This window comes from Copidosoma floridanum, unplaced genomic scaffold (genome assembly GCF_036245765.1).
Source record: "Copidosoma floridanum isolate Cflo_tuat_1 unplaced genomic scaffold, Cflo_Japanese_pri ptg000016l, whole genome shotgun sequence".
Classification (NCBI taxonomy): Eukaryota; Metazoa; Arthropoda; class Insecta; order Hymenoptera; family Encyrtidae; genus Copidosoma; species Copidosoma floridanum.
Window position 1 is genome coordinate 1,302,489 of NW_028321893.1, and position 27,946 is coordinate 1,330,434.

The window sequence follows — 27,946 nt, forward strand, 5'->3', positions numbered from 1 at the left end:
AAAGTTTACAAACAAAAGAATAAAGATAGACTTATTAGCTATCGAGCGCACTTACAAATAAAGTTTATCCTATTCAGCGTAGTCAATCGAATACACTTCTCCTCACTAACATACTCAAGAGACAAAATTGGGAGAATCATACAGGTCGTGCTATGTATCATGTAGCGAATGCTTCGAGGGAGAGAGCGCGCGCGCCTATTACCTTACAATTCAAGAATCGGATTTTTGACTAATACGGGTTAATTATTATTAACATTTCAATTCTTCTTAAAACTCATTAATAATTGAAAACAAAAGTAAAGATTTATGTTTAGGTTTTTAACACTACATTCATTAATCACGAGTTCACTTTATATTATTTAAAATAATCCGATTTAAAAAATTACGCTATCAGGTTTACAAAAAAAAAGTACATAGAGGCTCGACACAAAACAGGAAATCAAAGATTTACCCGTCCGGAAATGCAATGGTCCCCAATTCAGGGAGAAGAATCAAAACGCAGATGTAACGAGTACGTATATAAAAAAGGAGAACACCGTCTACACCACTCAGCTGGCACTGGGGCCGTCACTCAGTTGATAAATTAGACAACTGGGGTCTTACCACCCACTCGCCTTAATATATTCGGGAATGAGATGAATAGCTTCGTGGCTCAGATACGATGTCTACTCACACTCTTGGAACAATGAGGTCCAATGCCGCAAAAAGTCCCGAGGCTCCTTAAGTCACCGGGAGAAATCTCCTGTTCCCCTGTAGAACTCAAAAAAAGACTGCTCTCCCCTTTGACTTGATCTGACTCATCACCTCGGTACCCCCAAAAATCGGACCTCGCGACTCTTTCCCCGAAAAATATTGCGCAAAAGTATTATAAACAGACACTGCGTCGAGCCGCCTGAACTGTTTTTCCCAGAAAATCACCTTTCCAAAGGTCAACAAAAGTAAGAGCGCTACAATATGTATGTGTATTAGGATTCTGACGTATACTTATAAGTAAAACCTTGCAAAATACTTCCAGTTTAGTTCTGCCAAAGAAACGTCTCATTTAAACCTAAGAACCACACATGTGCGTGCACTTAAAAGCTGCCTTTATTCGGCCAAAGTCTTCTTCTTGTACCACAAAACTACTGCTGCCTAAGCGCCCCCAAAGTGCTGCCAAAGTATCGCGGGTTATGTTACCTCACAATAGCGCCCAAGTGCTACCTAAGTACTGCCCAAGTGCCACTGCTTGATTGCTGCCCAAGTACCTTTTAAGTGCTGGCAAAATACTGCCGCTTCAGTTCTGCTGAAGTCACGCTTAAGTACGATTAAAGAACCGTGCATGTGCTGCCACGTAAGAGCTACCTAATAATAGCCAAAGAACCAACTTCAGTGCAGAAAAAGAAACGCTGCCTCAAAGCCCCAAAGTGCCTTAAAGTACCGTTTGTAAATTTCTGCTTCAGTACCCTCTAAGTGCCGCCTGAGTACTGAACAAGTGCCACTGCTTAAATGCCTCCCAAATTCCACCCATGTGCCACCCATGTGCCACCTAAGTACCACCCGAGTGCCAGCAAGTTATCACCCACGTGCTGCCACTTACGTGCTGCCTAAGTTTTGCTGCTTTAGTTCTGCTAAAGCAACGCTGAAGTAGAAACATAAAACCGCCCATGTGACACTACTTAAGAACTGCCTTAATTAGGCCAAAGTCTCATCCTAGTTCTACAAAACTACTGCTGCCTAAGTACTCCCAAAGGACTACCAAAGTACTGCTTGTAGATTCCCACCCCAGGACAGCTCAATGACTGCCTAAGTAATGCCCAAGTGCCGCTGCTTAAGTGCAACCTAAGTAACTCCCAAGTGCTGCCAAAGTACTGACGCTTTAGTTCTGCTAGAGTAACGCGCAAGTTCGACCATAAAAACGCGCATGTGCCGCCACTCAAGAGCTACCTAAACTCAGCCAAAGTCTTGCCCTAGTGCTGCAAAATTAGCCCTGCCTTAGTGCTTCTGAGGAGCTGCCAAAGTACCGTTTGTATTGTTTCGCTCTAGTACCCACCAAGTGCCACCTTAGTACTGCACAAGTGTCGCTGCTCAAATGCCTCCCAAGTTTCGCCCATGTGCCACCCAAGAATGGCTTATGGGCTGCTGCTTAATAGCCCTAAATTTACTCACAAAGTATTGCTGATAAAGTTCATTCGCTGTACAGCCCAAGTGCCCCCTAAGAACAACATAAGTGCCACTTCTTAAGCGCCTCCTAAGTGTCACCCATTTTCTATCAAGTCCCTTTTAAGTGCCACTGCTAAGGTACCGCCCAAGTGCGCTCAAATGCCACCTAAGTGCCACTACTTAAGTGCTGCTGAAGTATTGCTACTTTAGTTCTGCTGAAGTAACGCCCAAGTGCGACCATAGAACAGCGCATGTGCCGTCACTCATAAGCTGCCTAAATTCGGTCAAAGTACCACCCTAGTGCCGCAAAAGTACCACTGCCTAAGTTTCCTTGAAGTACTGCCAAAGTATTGTTTGTCAATTTCTGCCAAGTCCATACTGCTCAAGTGCCACTGCTTAAGTGCCACCTAAGACGTCATTGTCAGCGTATTGAAAAAAAAGATAGTTGCTCCTAATGGCATGACGAATGAACGTAAAACAACATAGACTCTTGAATTTGTCATCAGAGACACTTACTAGTATGGTGTTTATGATCAGTGAGCTGAAAAACCCTCAACAAAAATACCTGCATCGGGCATTATCCTGCAGCTTTAGCAGGTGACATAGATATTGTCTACCCTGAGCTCCAGGTACCACGAACACACTCGGTGCCATGGTATTTGTGATAAGCGATCCTACAATCTCCACAAGAAATTATCCATATTTTGCCTTATTCTGCAGCTTCTGTAGATACTATTTACCATCTATCATGGTCTCTTGGTCACCTGAAGACACTCGCTATCGTGGTATGCGTGATAAGTGACCTTATAAATTTTCAAGCAACACCAATCGCCTCACTTGTTTTATTATTTATCGTTTTCTTATTTTTAATGCATTTTGCTTTAACTTTAACGTCAAACTTAAAAATATATTTCATTGCACCCTATAACACAGCACTACCATATTACAAGGTATGACGAAGTAGAGTGTAGGTACTACGGGCATGGGTATGGCTCACCTTATTGATCCATAATTTGGTTATTGTACAACTGCAACTGGTCTGTTATTATTATTCGATGTTAACGGCATCATGGATCTTTTAAGTTTATTCCTTGTAAAAGCTTATTAATTTAAATAGTTATAATAGAGTGTATCCTGCGTTAAAATTCAATGAAAAACATAAAAATCATAAACATTTCAATATTAAGTCAATATTTGTCAAAATAATTTTTTAACTCTTTTTACTATGATCCTTATACTATTTTATTAATTTTATTAAAAAAATCTTTCATAAGTTACTCCATAATATTGCCTTTACTATCTAACCACTTAATACCATAAAAAAAGCCCGTTAAATAACTATTTTTAGCTAAAAGACCTGCCAACCATTATGAACTACCTAAAATCTATTATAAAATTAGATTGTTTTTATGGTTAATTGTAAGCAGCTGCGTCTACTATCTGAAATGGTACGTATTATACTGTTCGTTCAACGAAAAACTGGAGACCACGGGATGATGAAAAAGGGTATGTAATAGTGCTTAAGAAGTAATAGTACATATGGAAAGAGAATTAATGGTCTTCGTTTGTGGTGAAGGTAGTATGAAGAAGATAATAAAAGAAGAAGAGAGAATATTTTTGGGTGCTGAATTCCATAACCATCTGACGGGTTGATTTTATTTCTAACGCTCTGTCAAACTCCGAGTGAAAAGCGTAGTTTATAATTTTTGTCAAAGGGATCTAAAAATTGCCTTCCATTCTAGCGACAAAATTTTTCCCTAAATGATAAAAAACTGCAAAATACGCCAACAGATCAAGTGTAACTTAAAGTGTAAAATAACAATACCCTTTTTGGTAATCTTGTTTGTGTATGCAGATTTTCTAGTTCACGTAATAATGTCTAGAGCCTTAAAAGTAACGTATGATAATCTTTAACATACACAGATCCACTTCTTAAGAAAAATTAATCATAACGTTGGTTTGTTAATTTGTGTCCTATTAACATATTGTGACAAAAAATTAATAAAATAACTTTTCGTTCAAGAACGGATCTTGCAACAACGGACTGACGGATTGGAAAAAAAGTTAGAAGGCTTCTATCTTCAGCAGTATTATGAAATTTTCGTTGGACTCAAAGTTAATTTCGTAGTTATTTCGAATACTTAACTTTTCTTTTAGTTTCAATTTTGTTATTTGTGAAAATCATTAATAACGTAATACTTTTGTAAGTTTTATTAAACGCTTGTAGAATGCAGTAATCTGTATAAAAATAATCTTTAATTTGTGCCACTTCTATATTCAATGTTAATTCTATTTTGGACCAAGTTAATAATTGACACGTTATTACTTGTTGTATTTTTTTCCACATAAGGGAAGCTAACTTTATTCATGTTAGGAACCATAACAAGCTTTATTATATTATTACTTATCTTAAATTTATTCTATTACATTCAGTTTTTTTGTAACAAACTCAGATTTACTAAATTGTAATGATGGGCAGCTCCTTTTCCAACAAAATATAATCCGCAGAATACATCTTCGAGAATGAGAAAAAATAGCGTAGGCAAGTTTATATTGAGATCAGTTATTTTGTACTAATTAGTGTTACATTTTTATTTAAACTCACTAGTTTTTTCATTTATAATGAAAAATTTTTAAGTAGGCAAATGTAGGAAACTACGATAGTTATAAAACGCAATACACCGCATTTTACTATTCAAAGAAGAAATAATTCATTTTAAATGAGATCGTGCAAAAAGGACAAAAAATAAAGTAATAAATATTTACGGTTGAAAAATAGCAAGCATGTTAACAACATAGGTCTACCAAGTTTAAGTAGTGTTAAATATATGTTAACCAAATGTTGTTGACACAAATTTCTACCTTTATATTTAACAGGTTATTTGGATGCTAAAAAAGCTAATTTTGGTAGTAAAATTGTCAAACATTATACGCTCATTGCCTACGTATGTCTCTTTGATAGTATATTTCATTCAATTGATATAAATATGAGATTAATTTAAAAGCTAATAGTCTCCAAGCTTGAAACACTTACAGTGGTAGTACATTTCAGGAAAATGTTTTTTTACAATCCCTATACAAAATATGATTTTAAGTTGTGTATCATTATCTGAATAATGTTTAAGGTTGGGGTTTTAAGCATGCAACTACTAGAATGCATGGATAGAGAGGCCAAGACTTCGACATTTTTTCATGAGAAATTTTTTTACAGTAATGCCAAATATAACAAAAGGTGCTAGCTATGTTTGAAAATAAGTTTTGTGAGCTAGTGTAAACGTAATTGGTGAAATTGGTCAGCATGATTTTTTATTAAATAACGCCATGACAAATCACGCAAGCAAATTAGATACAAACTTCAAACATAAGGTGACTAAAGAGCTTCTAACAGTAATTGATGGATCCAGATACCGTACCTTAGTTTGTAGAGTACAGTCTAGTAGCAGAGGCGGTATCCTACACATCTCTCCTACTTGTGATGAAAAGAAAACATTTTGATTGGCGAAATGTGACTGAAAATGAAGTGTTATTAGAGAGAATAAGAGCAAAGAAAAGAGAAAAAAAGAGTTAAACACGTTCATCGTAAAAAAATTAGGAAAATTAAAAAAAATAATAAAACTAAGGGACCGACATTTTAAGATAAATGATAATTTTGTATAATATAAGTATAAGTTACATAATATGATGTAACATAAATGTTGCAATACTTATCGTTGTCTTTAATAAAAGTTGAATTATAGGGAAGCAAGTAAATGGATTTTTCAAGTACCTGCTTGTTACTAACATATAAAAGTCCAATAAAGTTTGTCATAAACTCTTAAACTAAAGATCATTTAGATCTCGCACACTTAATGAGACAAGTAAATGTATAGTTATCTTCTGACAAGCATACATTGACGCCCCGGGTGAAGACTATTCCTTAATTGGCCCTGGACGAAAACTATGCCCTTTCGATGTTCTGGGTGAAGACTGTGCCCCTTTTTCTAGTCCGGATGAAAACTATGCTCTTTTTTGGTCCCCGACGAAGACCATGCCCGTTTTTTCGAGCCCGGGCGAAGACTATGCACTTTTCTCAAACCCAGACGAAGACTATGCCCTTTTTTTGGTCCTGGACGAAAACTATGCCCTTTTTTTGGTCCCGGACGAAAACTATACCCTTTTTTTCGAGCCTGGGCGAAGACTATGCACTTTTCTCAATCCCGGACAAAAACTATGCCCTTTGTTTGGTCCCGAACGAAAACTATGCCCTTTTTTTGGTCCCGGACGAAGACTATACCCTTTTTTTCGAGTTCAGACGGAAACTAAGTTAAAAAACACCCCAATGTTAATTTCTAACCCCTGTTGTGTTTTACTTTTCCTAAAACAAAAAAAAACCCTCCAGATTTGCTGATTTATGCTTTTGGTGGGTGGGTAACAGCTACTAGTACGCTGGAAGAAGCTCACGAATACGAAGCTTTTGAAAACGATTAAACATTTTAAGATTTCGCGATACTTCTGTCGAAATGTTTGTTATAAGTTTTATTTTTACATCGAGATTCACATGCACGTGAATCTACAGACGTCTTTGTAAAAAAACAACACGTCATCATTATTCTTAGCAGGTCTAACGGCTTTAGTATTTGGAGTTTTGGTAAGCGTTTGAAAAAAGGAGTTTTTGAGCTTTTTTTAAACGATTCCGTAAATTGTTAATAACAATAACTGTAATGAATTTAAACTTGCTAATTTATTCTTGTGTTGAAAAATACTTTGTAATCTAAATATTCATGTCTTGCAAGCATTAATTAATAAAAAAAAGTTTACTTTTTTCTCAATTTTCTTACGAATATTATATTTTATTATATCACGAATTGTACAAATTTCATTAATTTTTTAACTTCAAGTTACAATAATTATATTAGTTACTTATTATAATCAACAAAAATGTAGAAAAGAAATTAAATTTAAAAATAAAACACAAAAGAGTCTTCCATATTTATTAATTGGAAATTACCATGCTTATAAAACGATTCCTGAGTTTGTATTATTATTTACAATTATTTATGTAAATGTAAACATTAACCACTATATAAGTATATTTGACTATATATCTAATTACAAACACAAATGTGAGATAAGCTTAAATAAATTGTATTTCATCCGGGCTCCAGATAAAGTCAATATCTTCGTCCAGACTCGGAAAAAATATAATAGTCTTCACGCGGACTAGAAAAAACGGGTATAGTTTTCATCCGGACTCGAAAAAAGGGCATAGTTTTCGTCCGAGCGCGAAAAAAAGGCATAGTCTTCGTCCGAACTCCGGAAAAGGGCATAGTCTTCGTCCGGGATCCTTAAAGGGCATAGTTTTCGTCTGGAACAGACAAAAGGGCATAGTTTTCGTCCAGACTCCAGAAAAGGGCATAGTCTTCGTCCAGGCTTCGAAGCAGGGCATAGTCTTCGCCCGGGGCGTTGACATATAGGTCTGCAGCTTCAGAAAACATTTTTTTGCACACCATATTTATCCAAGTTAACGTGCAGTTTGATCAAAAACTGGTGACTCTACCTGATAGAGCCGATGATAAAACATACATGCTTAAACCCATTGTTGGCTTTGACCATTGATGTACTACAGGTTGGTAACCTTAAAAACAAAGCAGTAAGATTCAGAAACCTAGAAAAAGTGGGAGTTCCATTGTATCTGTGTACACTAAAATCGAGAAATATGAGTCACTGAAAGTACAGCAAGCACTTAGTCATATTTTAACGCTAACTATCCCAGTCTTTACAGCACATAAGCTGCCTGATGTTTGGACTAGACCAGGTGTTCTTGTAACTAATACAGGTAAGAGCACAAGTCCCGGTAAGCATTTGGTTACCTTGAATGTCAATATTATTATTACCAGATTTGTTAAGATATTCTTTAAACCATTTTAGTCTCATGTCACTTGTGGATTTTTTAGGGTTTGGCTCATGAGATCCATTCCTTTTTTTAGTTGGGGCTTGTTTATTTGAATAATAATTATAATTTAAATAAACGTATTTTTCTATTAAAACATATTGAAGATAGTTTATTCTTCTTAATACAATTTTCTTTGATCTTTTAAACAAGGCTTGGTATTTGTTATACTACAGATAAACAACTTTTATTTATAACTGATTCTTGTTACTGCTGCTTCAGAGTTCCCTTATATTTCGTGCAGTATTTTTCAGTGGTCCCTTAAACTACACGAATAAGGTCGTAACAGAAAAGATAATAAGGCTTCTTCTCTCTTTGATATCACTGTAACCACTTTTAGCGGGTATCTTTTGTTAATCGTTACTACTTAGCATAGTTTAGTTACTATTGATGTTCTTAAAATGCACCCAAATTATCTTAGCCAACACGTAATGCCTTACGTGTATAAAGTACTTACAAGTCATGGGAGTCAAGATTTGTCTAAAACATTAGAGGGTAGGTGACAGAGCTAAAAAGACCAATTTTTTTCTTAATGGTGCGTTTTTACAGCGTCATGCGACAGGGCGTGTAGAACAGGCCTTTAGTCATATTTGGTCAACCAATGAACGATATACTTGCAGACTGCGTTGACAGAAAAACAGTAGGCTAACACGATGATGTCTTATGATATAATTTCATGTATTAGTGAATAACAATACAACAGTATTAATCACATTTTCCTGACAAGTGTGATTGAGTTCATCGTATCAGTGATGATGCAAACTTGCATAAGCATTAAATGAATTACCAATCACGAGACTAAGTATGAAAAATAAGCTTACAAATTTTGCAATTGATTTTTTTAATAATGTTACTATTAATTCTCAATGTAGTAAAATAATTTATCAATAATATTTTGTAAATTGGTTTACATTAAATATATTATAAGATGTATACAATCAATGCGAGAGTGAACTATTTATTTATGCATACAGTAAAATTTATGTATACATATAGATAACGTACAAATTTATCACACACATACATTTTAGCAATACAGCTGATCGCATTGTATATCAGCATAAAAGAAAATATTTACCTTGAAGCTCATACACACCTACGTGCATATAAGTGACGAATAAGCTCCACTTGTCATGCGAGGTTGTGTATATACATATTAAAGTATAGTTAAAGTTTTCTTTGACTGTTATGAATTGCCTGTCTGACACCTTGTTGATCAGTTTGAAAGAAACTGTATGAGTAACGAGCGGAACATGCCAAAATTTCAGAGTTCTGATTACTGTGAAGCGCAGATTGACCACATAAATACTCAATAAAAAAAACAATGTATAACATAAATACCAATTACCAAGTTACCCAGGGTGTTTACTTGCTACTTAATAAACGAATAAAAAACAATTAATAACAAAAGTACAAGTCACAAGGGAACACAGGACACTTGATGGCTACTTTAAAGATGCTAATAGTGAATACTTTTGTTTAGTAACTGTTTAAGTAGCTTAAGCTACTACATTTGGCAAGTGTTATGTATATATCTAAGATATATTAAATAAAAAGCAAAAAAATACGTAAGTTGTTATTTTTTGAGTTTATCAGATCAAGATGATTTTCGTAATACCCTACCAAAGATATGCAAGCTCAAATAACACTGAAATCAGTTATTCATTACATTTCTGATTCTGTGCTGATTCCATGTCTAATCAATACTGATTAAGCGTAAAATTAACGTTTACTAATTATAAACTTGACATTATTCAAGTGATAAGCTTTACAAAAATTCTCTTGAATTGCAACAAAAATGCTAACACAAAAAGAGCATTCATTTTAAGTAAACAATTTATTCTGTCTTTCATCAATGCTGAATAAATGATAAATTGATGTCAATTCAACATGGAGTTAACGTAAAAACGGGGATTTAATTTATAACAGATTTTAGCATGCACATTTTTGGTAACAGCTCACTGTACCACTGCTGTAAAACTACGTTTTAGTGGAGAGTTGTGCCCGCCACTCATGGTGGAGTTTCGAAATCAGAGTAACTCATTTTTTAAACAAGTGACTGCGTGGTACCAGCTGTTTATTATCCATGGTGCCAGAAGTGAGCCGGTTTTAACTTTTTTTGTGTATTAGTCTTTATATTCAATACGACTCATACCTTATGGCATGCTTTGTAATGTGACTTTTACCTTTTTTATAATTTTAAGCTGAGTTTTATTTGAGAAAGATTTTTATTATGTATGTCGAAGAGACGATTTTTAATGTGGCAATAATAATGTAAGCACATTGGTGGGCCACGGAAGTTGTTGGTGCAATGTTATTATTTGACCACTCACGTTGTTTTTTGTAAGTAGGCTAACAAGAAAAATAACTTTAAATTGTATTTGTTTTCGAATATTTTTATACATAATCTTGTTTATAAAGTAAGAAGTTTCTAGATAATGGCATTACCAAACAGCCAGAATATCGGACAGTTGTAATAATTGATAGTCCTAATCAACCAACCGTTTTTTTTTATTCAGTGTTGCATATTTATAATAGTTATCAATGTATCTAAGGATAGTAATTAATTTTTCTTCACCTTTTATAGTTTCTTTTTCGAACAAAATATATCTATTGTTACGGAACATGCTTCAACGATTTTCATGTAGATAAGGAGCAGGTAATTCCGATTAACAAAATAAATGGATTTAAGAGTCCAGAATATCGTAGATAGTAGCTCTACCTGGAGGGTGGAGCAGGGGCTCTAACCCGACTAACTAAACCTTACGCTGAATGCTCAGCTATAACCGCTGCCAAGAGCAGCTGTAAATATTTCACTCTTAGATGCACTATTGTGTCGATACTTGTACGCTAGTGTGCCAACACACGGGCACTTGCTTGACCAAACCAAGCCACGTCCGTGACACTTACTATTCTATTTTTGTTTTGAAAAAATGTAAAAAAAAAAAAACATACGGTATAAATTGTAAAAAAAGAATACATTATCAAAATCTTAACTTGTTTCATTGACATAAATGTTAATATTAGAATTACATTGTTAGCACCCTTTAGATTGTCATACGAAGCAAGCATGTGGGTTAAGCTCTATTTTTACGTATGAAGTGTCTTAAAACTTACATGAGCTATTAAACTACTACAATACATCAGAAATATTTACTCACCACCAATAGAAGAAATATGAAGAAAATGGGGCACTGGTAACAAGAGCTAATGTTCGCCACTCTTGTACAAAGTATGTTACTCCAGCCAACATACATAAGCCTATAGTGTAGAAAGTGCATGTTAATACTGTAACAAATGAGCGATAGTTTGGTCCTACTAGTTCAAGAGCTGAAAACTCATTTAATTGAATACTTATGTATTACTACCTATGAATGTTAGAAAATAAACATTTATCAACTAACTACAGCACTTTTTTATGCATTAGAAGGTTAGAAAAGTCATCAGTGAAGATACCGAAATAAATTATTTTGTCAAGTTGTGCTGTAATTTTATGAATACTTATTATTATGTAGATTAAACCCTGAAAAACTTTTTTTTATGGTTATTGCCAGGGCCTAAAATCGAACAGGGATTTTTTGACCATGTTTTACCAAATAATCTTGTTAAAAGAATTTGAGGACTTTCGGTTAGAAAAGGAATATTCTTACTCTGTAAGCCTTTACCTAACATTTTTTGTGACAGTGAAAAAGTTATTAGCTTACAATGTGTTGTGTTTATAAGTCTCACTTAAATCAGAGAAGTATGAATAGGTAATGAAAATTGTTAAAATAAGTAACAACATCTATAAATAAAAGGTCAACGTCTTGATGACTCACGATGCATAGCAAATATATATGTATACATAAATATTTTTTTTTTAATTTTCTGCTGCCTTAATAATAATAAATTCACAAATCTACACCTAAATGTGCTATATAATTTAAAATTTAAAGTATTACAATATACGTACAATCTTTGAGGCTTATGGATCATGGTTTTAATTATGTTTCATTAATACATTAAACTCTAAAGAATAACTTAGCTGCATTGCATTGGCCTTATGGAGATGTTTTTTAAGAAACATAGATAAATTTTTGACGCAGCATTTATCAAGTATTGATGCAGTTTACTAATATTCTTAGCTTGTGAGATAAATAATACTAATTTAACGTCTTGTCTTGTAGAGATCAACACTAGTGATTTATGAATTTGAGTTCTGGGTAGAAATCAGTTTGGGATCGATAAGCTAGCGCGTGTCATTGTAGTAACTATAGGTTAAATTAATAAGAATTGAAACTTGTACAAATGTATATAAGTAATAAGGAGGATATTAGTAGCAATCTACCTGGATCAACACAAACTGTTGATACCAAGTAATTAGTAAACGTGTACATACCAATATTAAAAACATTGAATCAGACTATAACACAGCATAGTCTAATAGCCACTAACTAATATCGGCCTATCACCTAGGGCTCTTAGCTAAATGATACTAGCGATCACACGACGTAAGCATACAGATGGCTGAGTTTGGAAAGGCGTTAAACTTGTAAGCCTCTTGCCCAACCTGTAAAGCTAGGAGAAACGAGTGTGTAATAAGAAAGTTATGGAAAGTAGGGTGGGGCACAATCGTTACCCTTACTTAAGAAAGATCTTACAAAACAAGCAAATAACTTTTAAAAATGTTGAAAACAAGTAAAATTTCTTAAAAAAAAAAAAAGGCTAAGGCGTCTAAAAGCCAAGTCGTGCCCCACCCGAAGGGCACAGTTTGGCTACGGTTGAGGTACGTCTGGCGTGGGGATCTTAGATGATACTTAAATATTTTTACAAACGCAAGTGTGAACATGATTATTAACGTAGTTACTAAAAAAACATTGTGATAAAAATATGAAGAGTATTGTTTGCCAACTCATAGCCAATCCTCCCTTACAGGAATAAGAAAAATTTGATTTCTTCTCTTTAAAACCATTATTTATAATGTTTGATAATAACGTTCAAATAAGACATGGGATATTTCATGTAAACAGAGATAGAAAGAAATTTTTTTCTCCAAATTTAGGCTAAACACAGTACTTCGTTTGGTTTTTGACTTTTTGACCTCTGATTTGTATAAAGCGACAAAAAAAGCCATCTAATTTGTCTTTATAGTGTAACTTATGGTTTTTTTGTGTCAGAAACAAGAAAAAATCGTAACGTTTCACTTTAGGCCAATTGTTGGGTCTATTTTTGGTCGATTATTATTGCACGACAAATTTTATTTAAAGTAAGGTAAAGTTAGAAAAAAAATCAGTAAATCGTGTAGACTATGACGTTATATTTGATTTACGTTTCATTCAGATTTTTTTTTTTTTTTAATTTATTTTCCAATTAAGTTGACAAAATAATGTTCCAAAAAGAAGCTACAACTTTTTGACGGTCACAGACAGCTTCTATGTGAGTGTAAAGATCTGTAACGATTTGTGTATCGTTAGCTCACGTCATGCTGTCTATAGTCATAGTAAAGAGAAAGAAAAAAAAAACCAGTGGGCAGTCATGGGACTGCCGACAGAAGTGTAAACTTAAAACTATAAATTACGGTTTTACTAAAGTTCTAAAACGAATTAGTAGCTATCTAAATAAATGGCTGAATTTTAAATAAGTAATCTAAAATTATGCCATTCATATAATCGTATGGGTTGTGATAACATGCATATCTGTTCATTATACATACATTGAAAAATGAATCATAAAGCTTATAACACAGGTATTCCTCAAGCTGGAAATTCAAAATTATGAAATTTATAATGAAAATATTTGTTGTAAGCTTTACTACAGCGAATACTGAGGATTAAGCAAAAATTTATTCTAGAACTTAGACAACTTAAGTCCAATGTAGGCTTATTATAATTTTTTGATTAATTTATTTCGAGTCCTTGATATGCAGTTTGTAAGTAATCAAATTGACTTTTCGGCAGAAACTATAGATACTTACGTTAAAGAAAACATCACTTCGATTTTTTTAAATTTTTTTATAAATAATTAAGTTTTCTGAGGAGGCTATTCAATTATTTGTACAGTAATTGTGAATTACTACTAATAAATTTGCTTAAGAAAAAGAGTTAAGTGATTGAACACGTAATGAATTGCTTAACTATACCTGTATAAATTAAAACAATTTACCTATAATGTAAGATATTATAAAGCATAATATGATTAATAACGAAGAGTGACGGCGTGACAATAGATTATCGCAAATATATATATGTGTGCGTACATGTACGGTACTACAGCTTATAGTGACTCAATTGTTACGTATAGACATTACAAATCACCACGGAAGTGTGAAACGAAATGCAAATAAAGTTGCATGGGTAACTGATACTACTGGATATACACTATACACACTCTTACAGTAATATTGTAGTAACGTGCACTGTACACAGCTTACAGTATACACATTGACACATTTTAAAAAGCTATATAACAGTATAGTACGTAGTTACACCTAGTTAAAATTAACCTTGGTAGTTTGGTACCTGAGTACCTTTGACTCGATAGTTACGTACACCATTAACCCACGTAGACGAGTAGAGAATCCGCTGAACCTAAAAATTGATATCCAAGGGGTCGTTTTTGATATGGTAAGTAATTTTATGCGTAGATTACAAAAAAATACTTAAAAACTCAAAAGCCCTCTTGGATAGCGTAAAAATAGCGTTTAAAACTTGTTTCGCTTATATCTCATTAACGATAACAGATCGAACGAAGATAAAAATACCAGCGTGTAAAGCGGAAGTTTTCCTATCGATAAGGTCTTTTACTTCTGTTCGGACAAAATTTTAAGACAAAAAACATCTCATGTATATTCGTCTAATATACCATGAGAGTGAGTAAGACAGAGAGCACGTGGACAAGCAGCTGTATGTTCCAACCTACACCGACGATCATCAGCTGCTCCTTGCATATACATAGATGTACATGATCATATGTGTGCACTTTGCAGTATTTAGATCAACTTACACTGATGAATAAGATAATATCCTGTTCTGCTTGTTGCTTTTGATCCAATGTAAAACGTATTGCACAAAATTGAATAACATTTTTTATTGCTACGTACAATACTTTGAAAATAATAATAACATATAGGCTGAAAAACACTGCTCAAAAGGTATTGTGAAGGTATATTATATTTAAAATACTAAAATCGTATTCCGTACACGTGGAGCAAATTACTTAATAAATTCTTCACAGTAAAATTTATAAACATTTAGAAAAAAATTTATACCAACATATGATTTGTTAAGGTTACAATTTCTGAAATTATCTTACTTACATGAACTTGTGTAATAAGTCCATTACAATTCTAACTATCCATGGACTGAGTACACAGACCAGGAACGTTTATTTATGAGTCCTAATTCTTATTTTCACTCTTTAATATTGACCTATGCGTGTGACATCCTTTTATCAATAAACATTGTTTAGAGGTACAATTATGATCTATTATTGCTGTTAATGTGTCATGTATTACATCGCATCTCTAATAGTTTTGTTTCTGAATGACAATATATGGTCTTTCTGTCACCTTTATTCTAGAAGCATGGATTCCATGGAGGATGCAGAAATGTGTCTGTTATGTGACAAGCTTCTCTTACATGATGATGAAAAGACTTTGATAAAAGAAACACAAGTCAAGAGTTTCATCAAGAAGAGCAAAGCCAGACAAGAAAATGACTGGCCTAAGGGGGAAGGTAAGAAATACTTATCTAGTGTTTCATTGATGGAGTCGTAGACATATAGTTCTAGAGGTGCTTTCAATGTCCTTGGAAATTATTATTTGCACCAGGCGTTTATTCTCAAAAGCTTAGTTTAATGTTTGTTAATAACTTTACAGGAAAATCATCCATGACTGTACACGAAAAGTGCCGAATGGTTTGGGCAAGGAAATGAGATGTTCCATCATCGAAATAGAAAGAAACGAATGACAAGTGTGAAACAGTATTCAATGCATCAAATAGCAATAGCTGTGGGATGTCAGAAATTTCTCCCAATTATGCAACAGAGTTTGATGAGCTTATTTTAGAAGGACAAGGCTTCAATTTCATGAAAAATTGCTTTATTTGTTCAAAACCTGCATACGAAAATCAAGATTCTATACGGGCAGTCATGGATAACTGCCTGAGTTATTATTTATGTTTAAGGGTCCAAAGTGATAATGACGAGGACATAAGAATCCTGGAATTATGACGTACTCGTGATCCCGAACAAGAGTGCCACTATCATGAAAAGTGCAAACACAAATTTTTGTCTTCGCAAATACGAAGTGGTTCGTCAAAAGCTCGTCATGATTGGAAAAAAATCGATAAAATAATGGATAAGGTTTGCCAACATATTGAAAGAAGCGGTCGCTTTCAATTTTGTATGGATGAAATAGATCGCGTTATTAGCGAAGAAACGATCATGTACTCGATTCTTTTGATCGACTGCAAAACCGCTTAGGGACGAGAATCGATGTCATGAAGGGATCAGGCAGGAAACCAATACTTTTTTATAGATTGTTTTGTAACACAAATATTTTTCAAAAGTTTTTTTTGAATGAAGCTGAAATTGACGAATTTGAGAAAAAAAAATACTTAGGGCTGTAGCTGAAGTTCTGGTAAACGACATTACATGAACAGGAAAAAAATGACAAGTACCCACCCCCGGCAAACTTCTTGGATGACGTTGATTCTGACATCCCAAAATTAATTAAAGACTTTGTAGAATGCTTAACTCCAAATGAAAAAGTAGTGAGCGTAAAGACTACTTCTAAAATTGACATGCTCTGTCATTCGTTGATGACATTAATGACACCCTCGTTTTCATCGAGACTCCAGCTAGCTTTGGGAATATATATATATATCTCCTACTCGAAACGGAAAAAAGGCTAATTATTGACTTGCTGTACAAGTTAGGTGTGTGTGCCTTTTTCAATGCAGTACAGTTATTTGAAACCTCTGCTGAGATGGATCCCCTTCAGGAACAGGTATCTGAGGTCGCCTTCTTGCAATTTGTTCATAATAATACAAATCATAATGTGGTTCTCTGGATGAAAAAGATCCATTAAATCGAATAAGATTCCAAAAGCTGCAGACTTACCATCACAACATCAAATTCCAATCGTATCTTTTGGAGGTTTTGACTCAGATGTTTTAAAAAATCTTGTTTTTCGCTTGACACGATCTATGAACTTTGAGAAACTGCCTGCATTTTCATCAAATTACGGTGCGTATTTGCAGAGTCGTTTCTTGAGAATTCCAGGTGTACCGAGTTGGAAAGGCCTAATGGAGTTTTTGTCCAGCGATGTTGAGTATGAGAAATCAGTCGTTCTCTACCAACTTTTCATTAAACTGCCGCCATCAGACTACACAACAATAAATACGGCTTTGCATTTTGTGGCAGAAGAGTGTAGTAAATTAAATGTGCACACGTGCTTCGTAACTTTCGATCAGACCCTGTATTACAAAGCACGCTGTACAGCTGATGAGGGTAATAACGACAAACTGAAAGATGAACAAGTTCGTCTTGAAGGATTTTATTTGTTAATGTCGTACTTTGGTTCAATTAGCATCACCATGGATGGTTTAGGGTTGGAAAAATTGTGGTCTGAAATATCTGCTGAGAATTCAGTCACACAGATGATGTCTGGTCATGCCTTTGTGCGTGCCTTGAGAGCACACATTCTGACTTTTACTGTAATCGGTATACACATATGCCGAATGATTGATACAACGCAGGAAGAAAAATATCATTTTTTCAATCTCTTCGAAGGTTTCTGGGATGTTTCAGGAATCAGTGATTTATCTCCGACTCCTGATATAAATCGTTCTTTACTAGCATATGCAAAAGCGACACTGACAACATGTGATACCGATTAGACCGTGAACAGATTGACTCAAGCACTAATTAACAAAATGTCAGGCTTGGAGGAATGAGGCCCAACAGCAAAGTTATTATCACAGTACTTCAAATTTGTCACGACTGCAATATATTTTCTGGAAGCAGAACGCTTAGGTAACTTTAAACTACACCTTCAAAGCCTTCGGAAAATGTTGCCACTGTTTCAAGCCACTGATCATTTTGCATACGCAAAACGTGGTCAAATATACCTACAGAATTCAGAAGAGCTAGAGGAAAAAATGCCTAACGTCGAGTTTCAGACATACGCCAGCCACGTTATTTCACCATCCATAGGATGGACAAACCATGGTCAGGAGTGTGGTCTGACATGGGCATCGAAACAACACTAAACCGATTTTTTGGGACCGACTTGACCCACGGCCGAGGCGTTACGCCCAGCGTAGTGACGAGCTGTTTGGCCACAATGCCTTCGGCTTTTTGTATTATGGAGAGTCTGGAGAAATATTATGGAGTTCAAACGTCAACAAGCAAGCAACACGCAGATCTAAATAAAAGTAGACGAGTACGAGATTTTTATGACGTGAATAAGCTTTTATCGTAGTTAGATGCTCATTAGCCCTTTGCTGTATGTACAAAATTAAAATCTTACATTAGATGAGACAATAAACTGTCACTTGACGATACAAAAGGGTGAGCAAAGCATGGGAAAGATGGTTAGAAAAAAAACTTACGCAGGTGGCTCTACCAAGAACGTTCAACGTGAAACCGTTATCGGCAATGAAAAATTCCATGCATTTGAACGACCTTTAACTATTTGCAGTTGATACGAACTTACTCCTTTAAAGACTCCAAATATCCGTCAATTTCAAGGACGTTGACACAACTCAAGAAGCTTTCTTTCATAAACTGTCTCCTTTTCCGCTTAGTTTTTTTGACGACGAAGGACTAATGAGAAAAGGCACCAAGTCAGATTTATATAAAATCATGACATCAGCAACCTATGATCCATCGTCTTCAGAACTTCAGTACGTTGTTGATGGTGGATTTCTCCTTCGGAAAGTAGTCTGGCCACATAGTGATACTTATTTTTTAATTTTTCAACGTACTTAAATTACATCGTAAATCACTACGGTAACGATTGCGTGATCGTACAAGACAGATACTGTCCGCAAGGTATTGGCAAGAGGTCGTAAAAAAAATTGTGCTTATTTCTTAAAAGTAAGACTTCTTATGACACGTTGTGAATTTTTTCGAGCGACACAAAATTTCTGAGCCCCCCCCTACTCCAGCCGCTCTCTCTCTCTCTCTCTCCGCGTCCCCCTGGCCGCCAAATGCTATACTAGCAGTGCATCCCTACCACTCTGGCCACTCTCTCTCTCTCTCTGCCACGTCCCCATTGCCACCACATGCTATACTAACGGGCATCCCTACCAGAGCTCCCGAAAGTGGCACCCAAAGTAGCGCAAAATCCAAATGGGCTATATGGAGCAAAACGCAAAAACCCACATAACTCAACAGAATTATCTAACATAATAAATAAAGAAACCCCAAGCTATTAAACCCAAAAACCCAATGCTTAATAACACAGTAACACGGAACGCCTACTAGCCACTTTTAAATTTAATGCTTTAAATAATAACAAAAGCGCCAATCACCACACAACCCGGGGCGCTTACTGGCCGCTTTGTTTATTAATTAAACAAATAAAACAACACAAGCACCGATCACCACACAACCCGGGGCGCTTACTGGCCACTTTGTGAGTTAATATAATAAATAAAATAACAAAAGCGCCAATCACCACACAACTCAAAGCGCTTACTGGCCGCTTTGTTTATTAAATGAAATAAATAAAATAACAAAAGCGCCAATCACCACACAACCCACAGCGCTTACTGGCCGCTTTGTTAATTGATATAATAAATAAAATAACACAAGCGCCAATCACCAAACAACCCGAGGCGTTTACTGGCCACTTTCTTAATTAATATAATAAATAAAATAACAAAAGCGCCAATCACCACACAACCCGGGGCGCTTACTAACCGCTTTGTTTATTAATTAAATAAATAAAATAAAACAAGCGCCAATCACCACACAACCTGGGGCGCTTACTGGCCACTTTGTTAATTAATATGATAAATAAGATAACGCAAGCGCCAATCCCCACACAACCCGGGGCGCTTACTGGCTGCTTTGTTTATTAGTATAATAAATGGAATAACAATAGCGCCAATCAACACACGACCCGCGGCGCTGACTGGTCGCTATGTTAATTAATAAAATAAATAAAATAACAAAAGCGCCAAACACCACACAACCCGGGGAGCTTACTGGCCACTTTCTTAATTAATATAATAAATAAAATAACAAAAGCGCCAATCACCACACAACCCGGGGCGCTTACTGGCCGCTTTGTTTATTAATTAAATAAATAAAATAAAACAAGCGCCAATCCCCACACAACCCAGGGCGCTTACTGACCAATTTGTTTATTAATTAAATAAATAAAATAACACAACAATTAATAACTTTGAAGTCATTATATTATAAAACAAAGTGGCCAGTAAGGGCCATGGGTTGTGTGGTAATTGGCGCTTTTGTTATTTCATTTATTATATTAATTAACAAAGTGGCCAGTAAGCGATCGGGGTTGTGTGGTGATCGGTGCTTGTGTTGTTTTATTTATTTAATTAATAAACGAAGCGGTCAGTAAGCGCCCCGGGTTGAGTGGTGATTGGCGCTTTTGTTATTTCATTTATTATATTAATTAACAAAGCGACCAGCAAGCGCCGAGGGTTGTGTGTTGATTGGCGCTATTGTTATTTCATTTATTATGTTAATTAACAAAGTAGCCAGTAAGCGCCCCGGGTTGTGTGGTGATCGGTGCTTGTGTTGTTTTATTTATTTAATTAATAAACGAAGCAGTCAGTAAGCACCCTGGGTTGTGTGGTGATCGGTGCTTGTGTTGTTTTATTTATTTAATTAATAAACGAAGCGGTCAGTAAGCGCTCTGGGTTGTGTGGTGATTGGTGCTTGTGTTGTTTTATTTATTGAATTAATGAACGAAACGGTCATTGAGCGCCCCGGGTTGTGTGGTGATCGGTGCTTGTGTTGTTTTACTTATTAAATTGATAAACAAAGCGGTCAGTAAGCACCACGGGTCGAGTGGTGATTGGTGCTTGTGTTATTTCATTTATTATATTTATTAACAAAGCGACCGGTAAGCGCCCCAGGTTGTGTGGTGATTGGCGCTTTTGTTATTTTATTTATTATATTAATTAACAAAGTGGCCAGTAAGCGCCCCGGGTTGTGTAGTGATCGGTGCTTGTGTTGTTTTATTTATTTAATTAATAAACGAAGCGGTCAGTAAGCGCCCTGGGTTGTGTTATGATCGGTGCTTGTGTTGTTTTATTTATTTAATTAATAAACGAAGCGGTCAGTAAGCGCCCTGGGTTGAGTGGTGATTGTTGCTTGTGTTGTTTTATTTATTTAATTAATAAACGAAGCAGTCAGTAAGCGCCCTGGGTTGTGTTATGATCGGTGCTGGTGTTGTTTTACTTATTAAATTGATAAACAAATCAGTCAGTAAGCGCCCCGAATTAAGTGGTAGTTGGCGCTTGCGTTATTTCATTTATTATATTAATTAACAAAGTGACCAGTAAGCGCCCCAGGTTGTGTGGTGATTGGCGCTTTTGTTATTTTATTAATTATATTAATTAACAAAGTGGCCAGTAAGCGCCCCGGGTTGTGTAGTGATCGGTGCTTGTGTTGTTTTATTTATTTAATTAATAAACGAAGCGGTCAGTAAGCGCCCTGGGTTGTGTTATGATCGGTGCTTGTGTTGTTTTATTTATTTAATTAATAAACGAAGCGGTCAGTAAGCGCCCTGGGTTGAGTGGTGATTGTTGCTTGTGTTGTTTTATTTATTTAATTAATAAACGAAGCGGTCAGTAAGCGCCCCGGGTTGTGTAGTGATCGGTGCTTGTGTTGTTTTATTTATTTAATTAATAAACGAAGCGGTCAGTAAGCGCCCTGGGTTGTGTTATGATCGGTGCTGGTGTTGTTTTACTTATTAAATTGATAAACAAATCAGTCAGTAAGCGCCCCGAATTAAGTGGTAGTTGGCGCTTGCGATATTTCATTTATTATATTAATTAACAAAGTGACCAGTAAGCGCCCCAGGTTGTGTGGTGATTGGCGCTTTTGTTATTTTATTTATTATATTAATTAACAAAGTGGCCAGTAAGCGCCCCGGGTTGTGTAGTGATCGGTGCTTGTATTGTTTTATTTATTTAATTAATAAACGAAGCGGTCAGTAAGCGCCCTGGGTTGTGTGGTGATTGGTGCTTGTGTTGTTTTACTTATTAAATTGATAAACAAATCAGTCAGTAAGCGCCCCGAATTAAGTGGTAGTTGGCGCTTGCGTTATTTCATTTATTATACTAATTAACAAAGTGACCAGTAAGCGCCCCAGGTTGTGTGGTAATTGGCGCTTTTGTTATTTTATTTATTATATTAATTAACAAAGTGGCCAGTAAGCGCCCCGGGTTGTGTAGTGATCGGTGCTTGTATTGTTTTATTTATTTAATTAATAAACGAAGCGGTCAGTAAGCGCCCTGGGTTGTGTGGTGATTGGTGCTTGTGTTGTTTTATTTATTTTATTAATAAACGAAGCGGTCAGTGAGTGCCTTGGGTTGTGTGGTGATCGGTGCTGGTGTTGTTTTACTTATTTAATTGACAAACAAAGCGGTCAGTAAGCGCTTCGGGTTGTGTGGTAATTGGCGCTCGTGTTGTTTTATTTATTTAATCAATTAACGAAGCGGTCAGTAAGCGCCCCGGGTTGTGTGGTGATTGGCGCTTTTGTTATTTTATTTATTATATTAATTAACAATGTGGTCAGTAAGCGCCCCGGGTTTTCTCGTGATTGGTGCTTGTGTTGTTTTATTAATTTTATTAATAAACAGAGCGGTCAGTAAGCGCCCCGGTTTGTGTGGTGATTGGCGATTGTGTTATTTCATTTATTATATTAATTAACAAAGTGGCCAGTAAGCACCCCGGGTTGTGTTGTGATCGGTGCTTGTGTTGTTTTATTCATTTAATTGGTAAACGAAGTGGTCAGTAAGCGTCCCCGGTTGTGATGTGATTGGCGCTTGTGTTTTTGTATTTATCATATTAATTCACAAAGTGGCTAGTCAACGCGCCTGGTTGTGTGGTGATCGGTGCTTGTGTTGTTTTATTTATTTAATTAATAAACGAAGTGGTCAGTCAGCGCGCCGGTTTGTGTGGTGATCGGTGCTTGTGTTGTTTTATTTATTTAATTAATAAACAAAGTGGTCAGCAAGTGCCCCAGGTTGTGTGGTGATCAGTGCTTGCGTTGTTTTATTTATTTAAATTATGAACGAAGCGGTCAGTAAGCGCCCCGGGTTGTGTGGTGATTGGCGCTTGCGTTATTTTATTCATTATATTAATTAACAAAGTGGCGAGTGAGCGCCCCGGGTTGTGTTGTGATTGGTGCTTGTGTTGTTTTATTTATTTAAATAATAAACGAAGTGGTTGGTAAGCGCCCCCGGTTGTGCGGTGATTGGGGCTTTTGTTATTTTCTTTATTATATTAATTAACAAAGTGGTCAGTAAGCGCCCTGGGTTGTGTAGTGATCGGTGCTTGTATTGTTTTATTTATTTAAATTATAAACAAAGCGGTCAGTAAGCGCCCCGGGTTGTGTGGTGATTGGTGCTTGTGTTATTTAAATTATTATATTAATTAACAAAGTAGCGAGTGAGCGCCCCGGGTTGTGTGGTGATTAGTGCTTGTGTTGTTTTATTTATTTAATGAATAAACGAAGTGGTTAGTGAGCGCCCCCGGTTGTGCGGTAATTGGCGCTTGTGTTGTTTTATTTATTTTATAAAAAAACGAAGCGGTCAGTAAGTGCTTCGGGTTGTGTGGTAAGCAGGGCTTGTGTTGTTTTATTTTTTAATTGATAAACGAAAAGGTCAGTAAGCGCCCCGGGTTGTGTGGTGATCGGTGGTTGGGTTGTTTTATTTTTTTAATTAATAAACAAAGCGGTCAGTAAGCACCCCAGGTTGTGTGGTGATTGGCGCTATTGTTATTTCATTAATTATACTAATTAACAAAGTGGCCAGTAAGTGCCCCAGGTTGTGTGGTAATTGGCGCTTTTGTTATTTTATTTATTATATTAATTAACAAAGTGGTCAGTAAGCGCCCTGGGTTGTGTGGTGATCGGTGCTTGTGTTGTTTTATTTATTTTATTAACAAACGAAGCGATCAGTAAGCGCCCCGGGTTGTGTGGTAATCGTCACTTGTGTTATTTCTTTTATTATATTAATTAACAAAGTGGTCAGTAAGCGCCCTAGGTTGTGTAGTGATAGGTGCTTGTGTTATTTAATTTATTACATTAATTAACAAAGTGGCGAGTGAGCGCCCCGGGTTGTATGGTGATTAGTGCTTGTGTTGTTTTATTTATTTAAATTATGAACGAAGCGGTCAGTAAGCGCCCCGGGTTGTGTGGTGATCGGTGCTTGTGTTGTTTAATTCATTTAATTAAAAAACGAAGCGGTCAGTAAGTGCTTCGGGTTGTGTGGTAAGCGGGGTTTGTGTTGTTTAATTTATTTAATTGATAAACGAAAAGGTCAGTAAGCGCCCCGGGTTTTGTGGTGATCGGTGGTTGTGTTGTTTTATTTTTCTAATTAATAAACAAAGCGGTCAGTAAGCACCCCAGGTTGTGTGGTGATTGGCGCTTGTGTTATTTCATTTATTATATTTATTAACAAAGCGACCGGTAAGCGCCCCAGGTTGTGTGGTGATTGGCGCTTTTGTTATTTTATTTATTATATTAATTAACAAAGTGGCCAGTAAGCGCCCCGGGTTGTGTAGTGATCGGTGCTTGTGTTGTTTTATTTATTTAATTAATAAACGAAGCGGTCAGTAAGCGCCCTGGGTTGAGTGGTGATTGTTGCTTGTGTTGTTTTATTTATTTAATTAATAAACGAAGCGGTCAGCGAGCGCCTTGGGTTGTGTGGTGACCGGCGCTGGTGTTGTTTTACTTATTTCATTGATAAACAAAGCGGTCAGTAAGCGCTTCGGGTTGTGTGGTAATTGGCGCTCGTGTTGTTTTATTTATTTAATCAATTAACGAAGCGGTCAGTAAGCGCCCCGGGTTGTGTGGTAATCGGTGCTTGTGTTGTTTTATTTATTTAATTAATAAACAAAGCGACCAGTAAGCGCCCCGGGTTGAGTGTTGTTTGGCGCTGTCGTTACTTCATTTATTATCCTAATTAACAAAGTGGCCAGTAAGCGCCCCGGGTTGTGTAGTGACGAAGCGGTCAGTAAGCGCCCTGGGTTGTGTGGTGATCGGTGCTTGTGTTGTTTTATTTGTTTAATTAATAAACGAAGCGGTCAGTAAGGTCCCTGGGTTGTGTGGTGATTGGTGCTTGTGTTGTTTTATTTATTTAATTAATAAACGAAGCGGTCAGTGAGCGCCTTGGGTTGTGTAGTAATTGGTGCTTGTGTTGTTTTATTTATTTAATTAATGAACGAAACGGTCATTGAGCGCCCCGGGTTGTGTGGTGATCGGTGCTTGTGTTGTTTTACTTATTAAATTGATAAACAAATCAGTCAGTAAGCGCCCCGAATTGAGTGGTAGTTGGCGCTTGCGTTATTTCATTTATTATATTAATTAACAAAGTGACCAGTAAGCGCCCCAGGTTGTGTGGTGATTGGCGCTTTTGTTATTTTATTTATTATATTAATTAACAAAGTGGCCAGTAAGCGCCCCGGGTTGTGTAGTGATCGGTGCTTGTATTGTTTTATTTATTTAATTAATAAACGAAGCGGTCAGTAAGCGCCCTGGGTTGTGTGGTGTATGGTGCTTGTGTTGTTTTATTTATTTTATTAATAAACGAAGCGGTCAGTGAGTGCCTTGGGTTGTGTGGTGATCGGTGCTGGTGTTGTTTTACTTATTTAATTGACAAACAAAGCGGTCAGTAAGCGCTTTGGGTTGTGTGGTAATTGGCGCTCGTGTTGTTTTATTTATTTAATCAATTAACAAAGCAATCAGTAAGCGCCCCGGGTTGTGTGGTGATTGGCGCTTTTGTTATTTTATTTATTATATTAATTAACAATGTGGTCAGTAAGCGCCCCGGGTTTTCTCGTGATTGGTGCTTGTGTTGTTTTATTAATTTTATTAATAAACGGAACGGTCAGTAAGCGCCCCGGTTTGTGTGGTAATTGGCGATTGTGTTATTTCATTTATTATACTAAATAACAAAACGACCAGTAAGCGCCCCGGGTTGTGTGGTGATCGGTGCTTGTGTTGTTTTATTCATTTAATTGGTAAACGAAGTGGTCAGTAAGCGTCCCCGGTTGTGATGTGATTGGCGCTTGTGTTTTTGTATTTATCATATTAATTCACAAAGTGGCCAGTCAACGCGCCAGGTTGTGTGGTGATCGGTGCTTGTGTTGTTTTATTTATTTAATTAATAAACGAAGTGGTCAGTCAGCGCGCCGGTTTGTGTGGTGATCGGTGCTTGTGTTGTTTTATTTATTTAATTAATAAACAAAGTGGTCAGCAAGTGCCCCAGGTTGTGTGGTGATCAGTGCTTGCGTTGTTTTATTTATTTAAATTATGAACGAAGCGGTCAGTAAGCGCCCCGGGTTGTGTGGTGATTGGCGCTTGCGTTATTTTATTCATTATATTAATTAACAAAGTGGCGAGTGAGCGCCCCGGGTTGTGTTGTGATTGGTGCTTGTGTTGTTTTATTTATTTAAATAATAAACGAAGTGGTTGGTAAGCGCCCCCAGTTGTGCGGTGATTGGGGCTTTTGTTATTTTCTTTATTATATTAATTAACGAAGTGGTCAGTAAGCGCCCTGGGTTGTGTAGTGATCGGTGCTTGTATTGTTTTATTCATTTGAATTATAAACAAAGCGGTCAGTAAGCGCCCCGGGTTGTGTGGTGATTGGTGCTTGTGTTATTTAATTTATTATATTAATTAACAAAGTAGCGAGTGAGCGCCCCGGGTTGTGTGGTGATTAGTGCTTGTGTTGTTTTATTTATTTAATGAATAAACGAAGTGGTTAGTGAGCGCCCCCGGTTGTGCGGTAATTGGCGCTTGTGTTGTTTTATTTATTTTATTAAAAAACGAAGCGGTCAGTAAGTGCTTCGGGTTGTGTGGTGATTGGCGCTATTGTTATTTCATTAATTATACTAATTAACAAAGTGGCCAGTAAGTGCCCCAGGTTGTGTGGTAATTGGCGCTTTTGTTATTTTATTTATTATATTAATTAACAAAGTGGTCAGTAAGCGCCCTGGGTTGTGTGGTGATCGGTGCTTGTGTTGTTTTATTTATTTTATTAACAAACGAAGCGATCAGTAAGCGCCCCGGGTTGTGTGGTAATCGGCACTTGTGTTATTTCTTTTATTATATTAATTAACAAAGTGGTCAGTAAGCGCCCTAGGTTGTGTAGTGAGAGGTGCTTGTGTTATTTAATTTATTACATTAATTAACAAAGTGGCGAGTGAGCGCCCCGGGTTGTGTGGTGATTAGTGCTTGTGTTGTTTTATTTATTTAAATTATAAACATAGCGGTCAGTAAGCGCCCCGGGTTGTGTGGTGATTGGTGCTTGTGTTATTTGATTTATTATATTAATTAACAAAGTGGCGAATGAGCGCCCCGGGTTGTGTGGTGATTAGTGCTTGTGTTGTTTTATTTATTTAATTAATAAACGAAGTGGTTAGTAAGCGCCCCCGATTGTGCGGTGATTGGCGCTTGTGTTATTTTATTTATCATATTAATTAACAAAGTGGCCAGTAAGCATCCCTTGTTGTGTTGTGATCGGTGCTTGTGTTGTTTTATTTATTTAATTAATAAACGAAGCGGTCAGTAAGCGCCCTGGGTTGAGTGGTGATTGGTGCTTGTGTTGTTTCATTTATTTAATTAATAAACGAAGCGGTCAGCGAGTGCCTTGGGTTGTGTGGTGATCGGTGCTGGTGTTGTTT

General features: G+C 36.2%; 1 protein-coding gene across 1 annotated transcript in view; it reads right to left on the minus strand.

Moving 5' to 3' along the window:
* Positions 1 to 27,946, minus strand: part of CarT (Carcinine transporter) — a 1,715,434-nt gene that overhangs the window by 820,523 nt on the left and 866,965 nt on the right. The window contains exon 6 of the mRNA XM_089592391.1: positions 11,230 to 11,398. Coding sequence (XP_089448517.1) covers positions 11,230 to 11,398 — 169 coding nt within the window. The remainder of the gene's footprint in view (positions 1 to 11,229; positions 11,399 to 27,946) is intronic.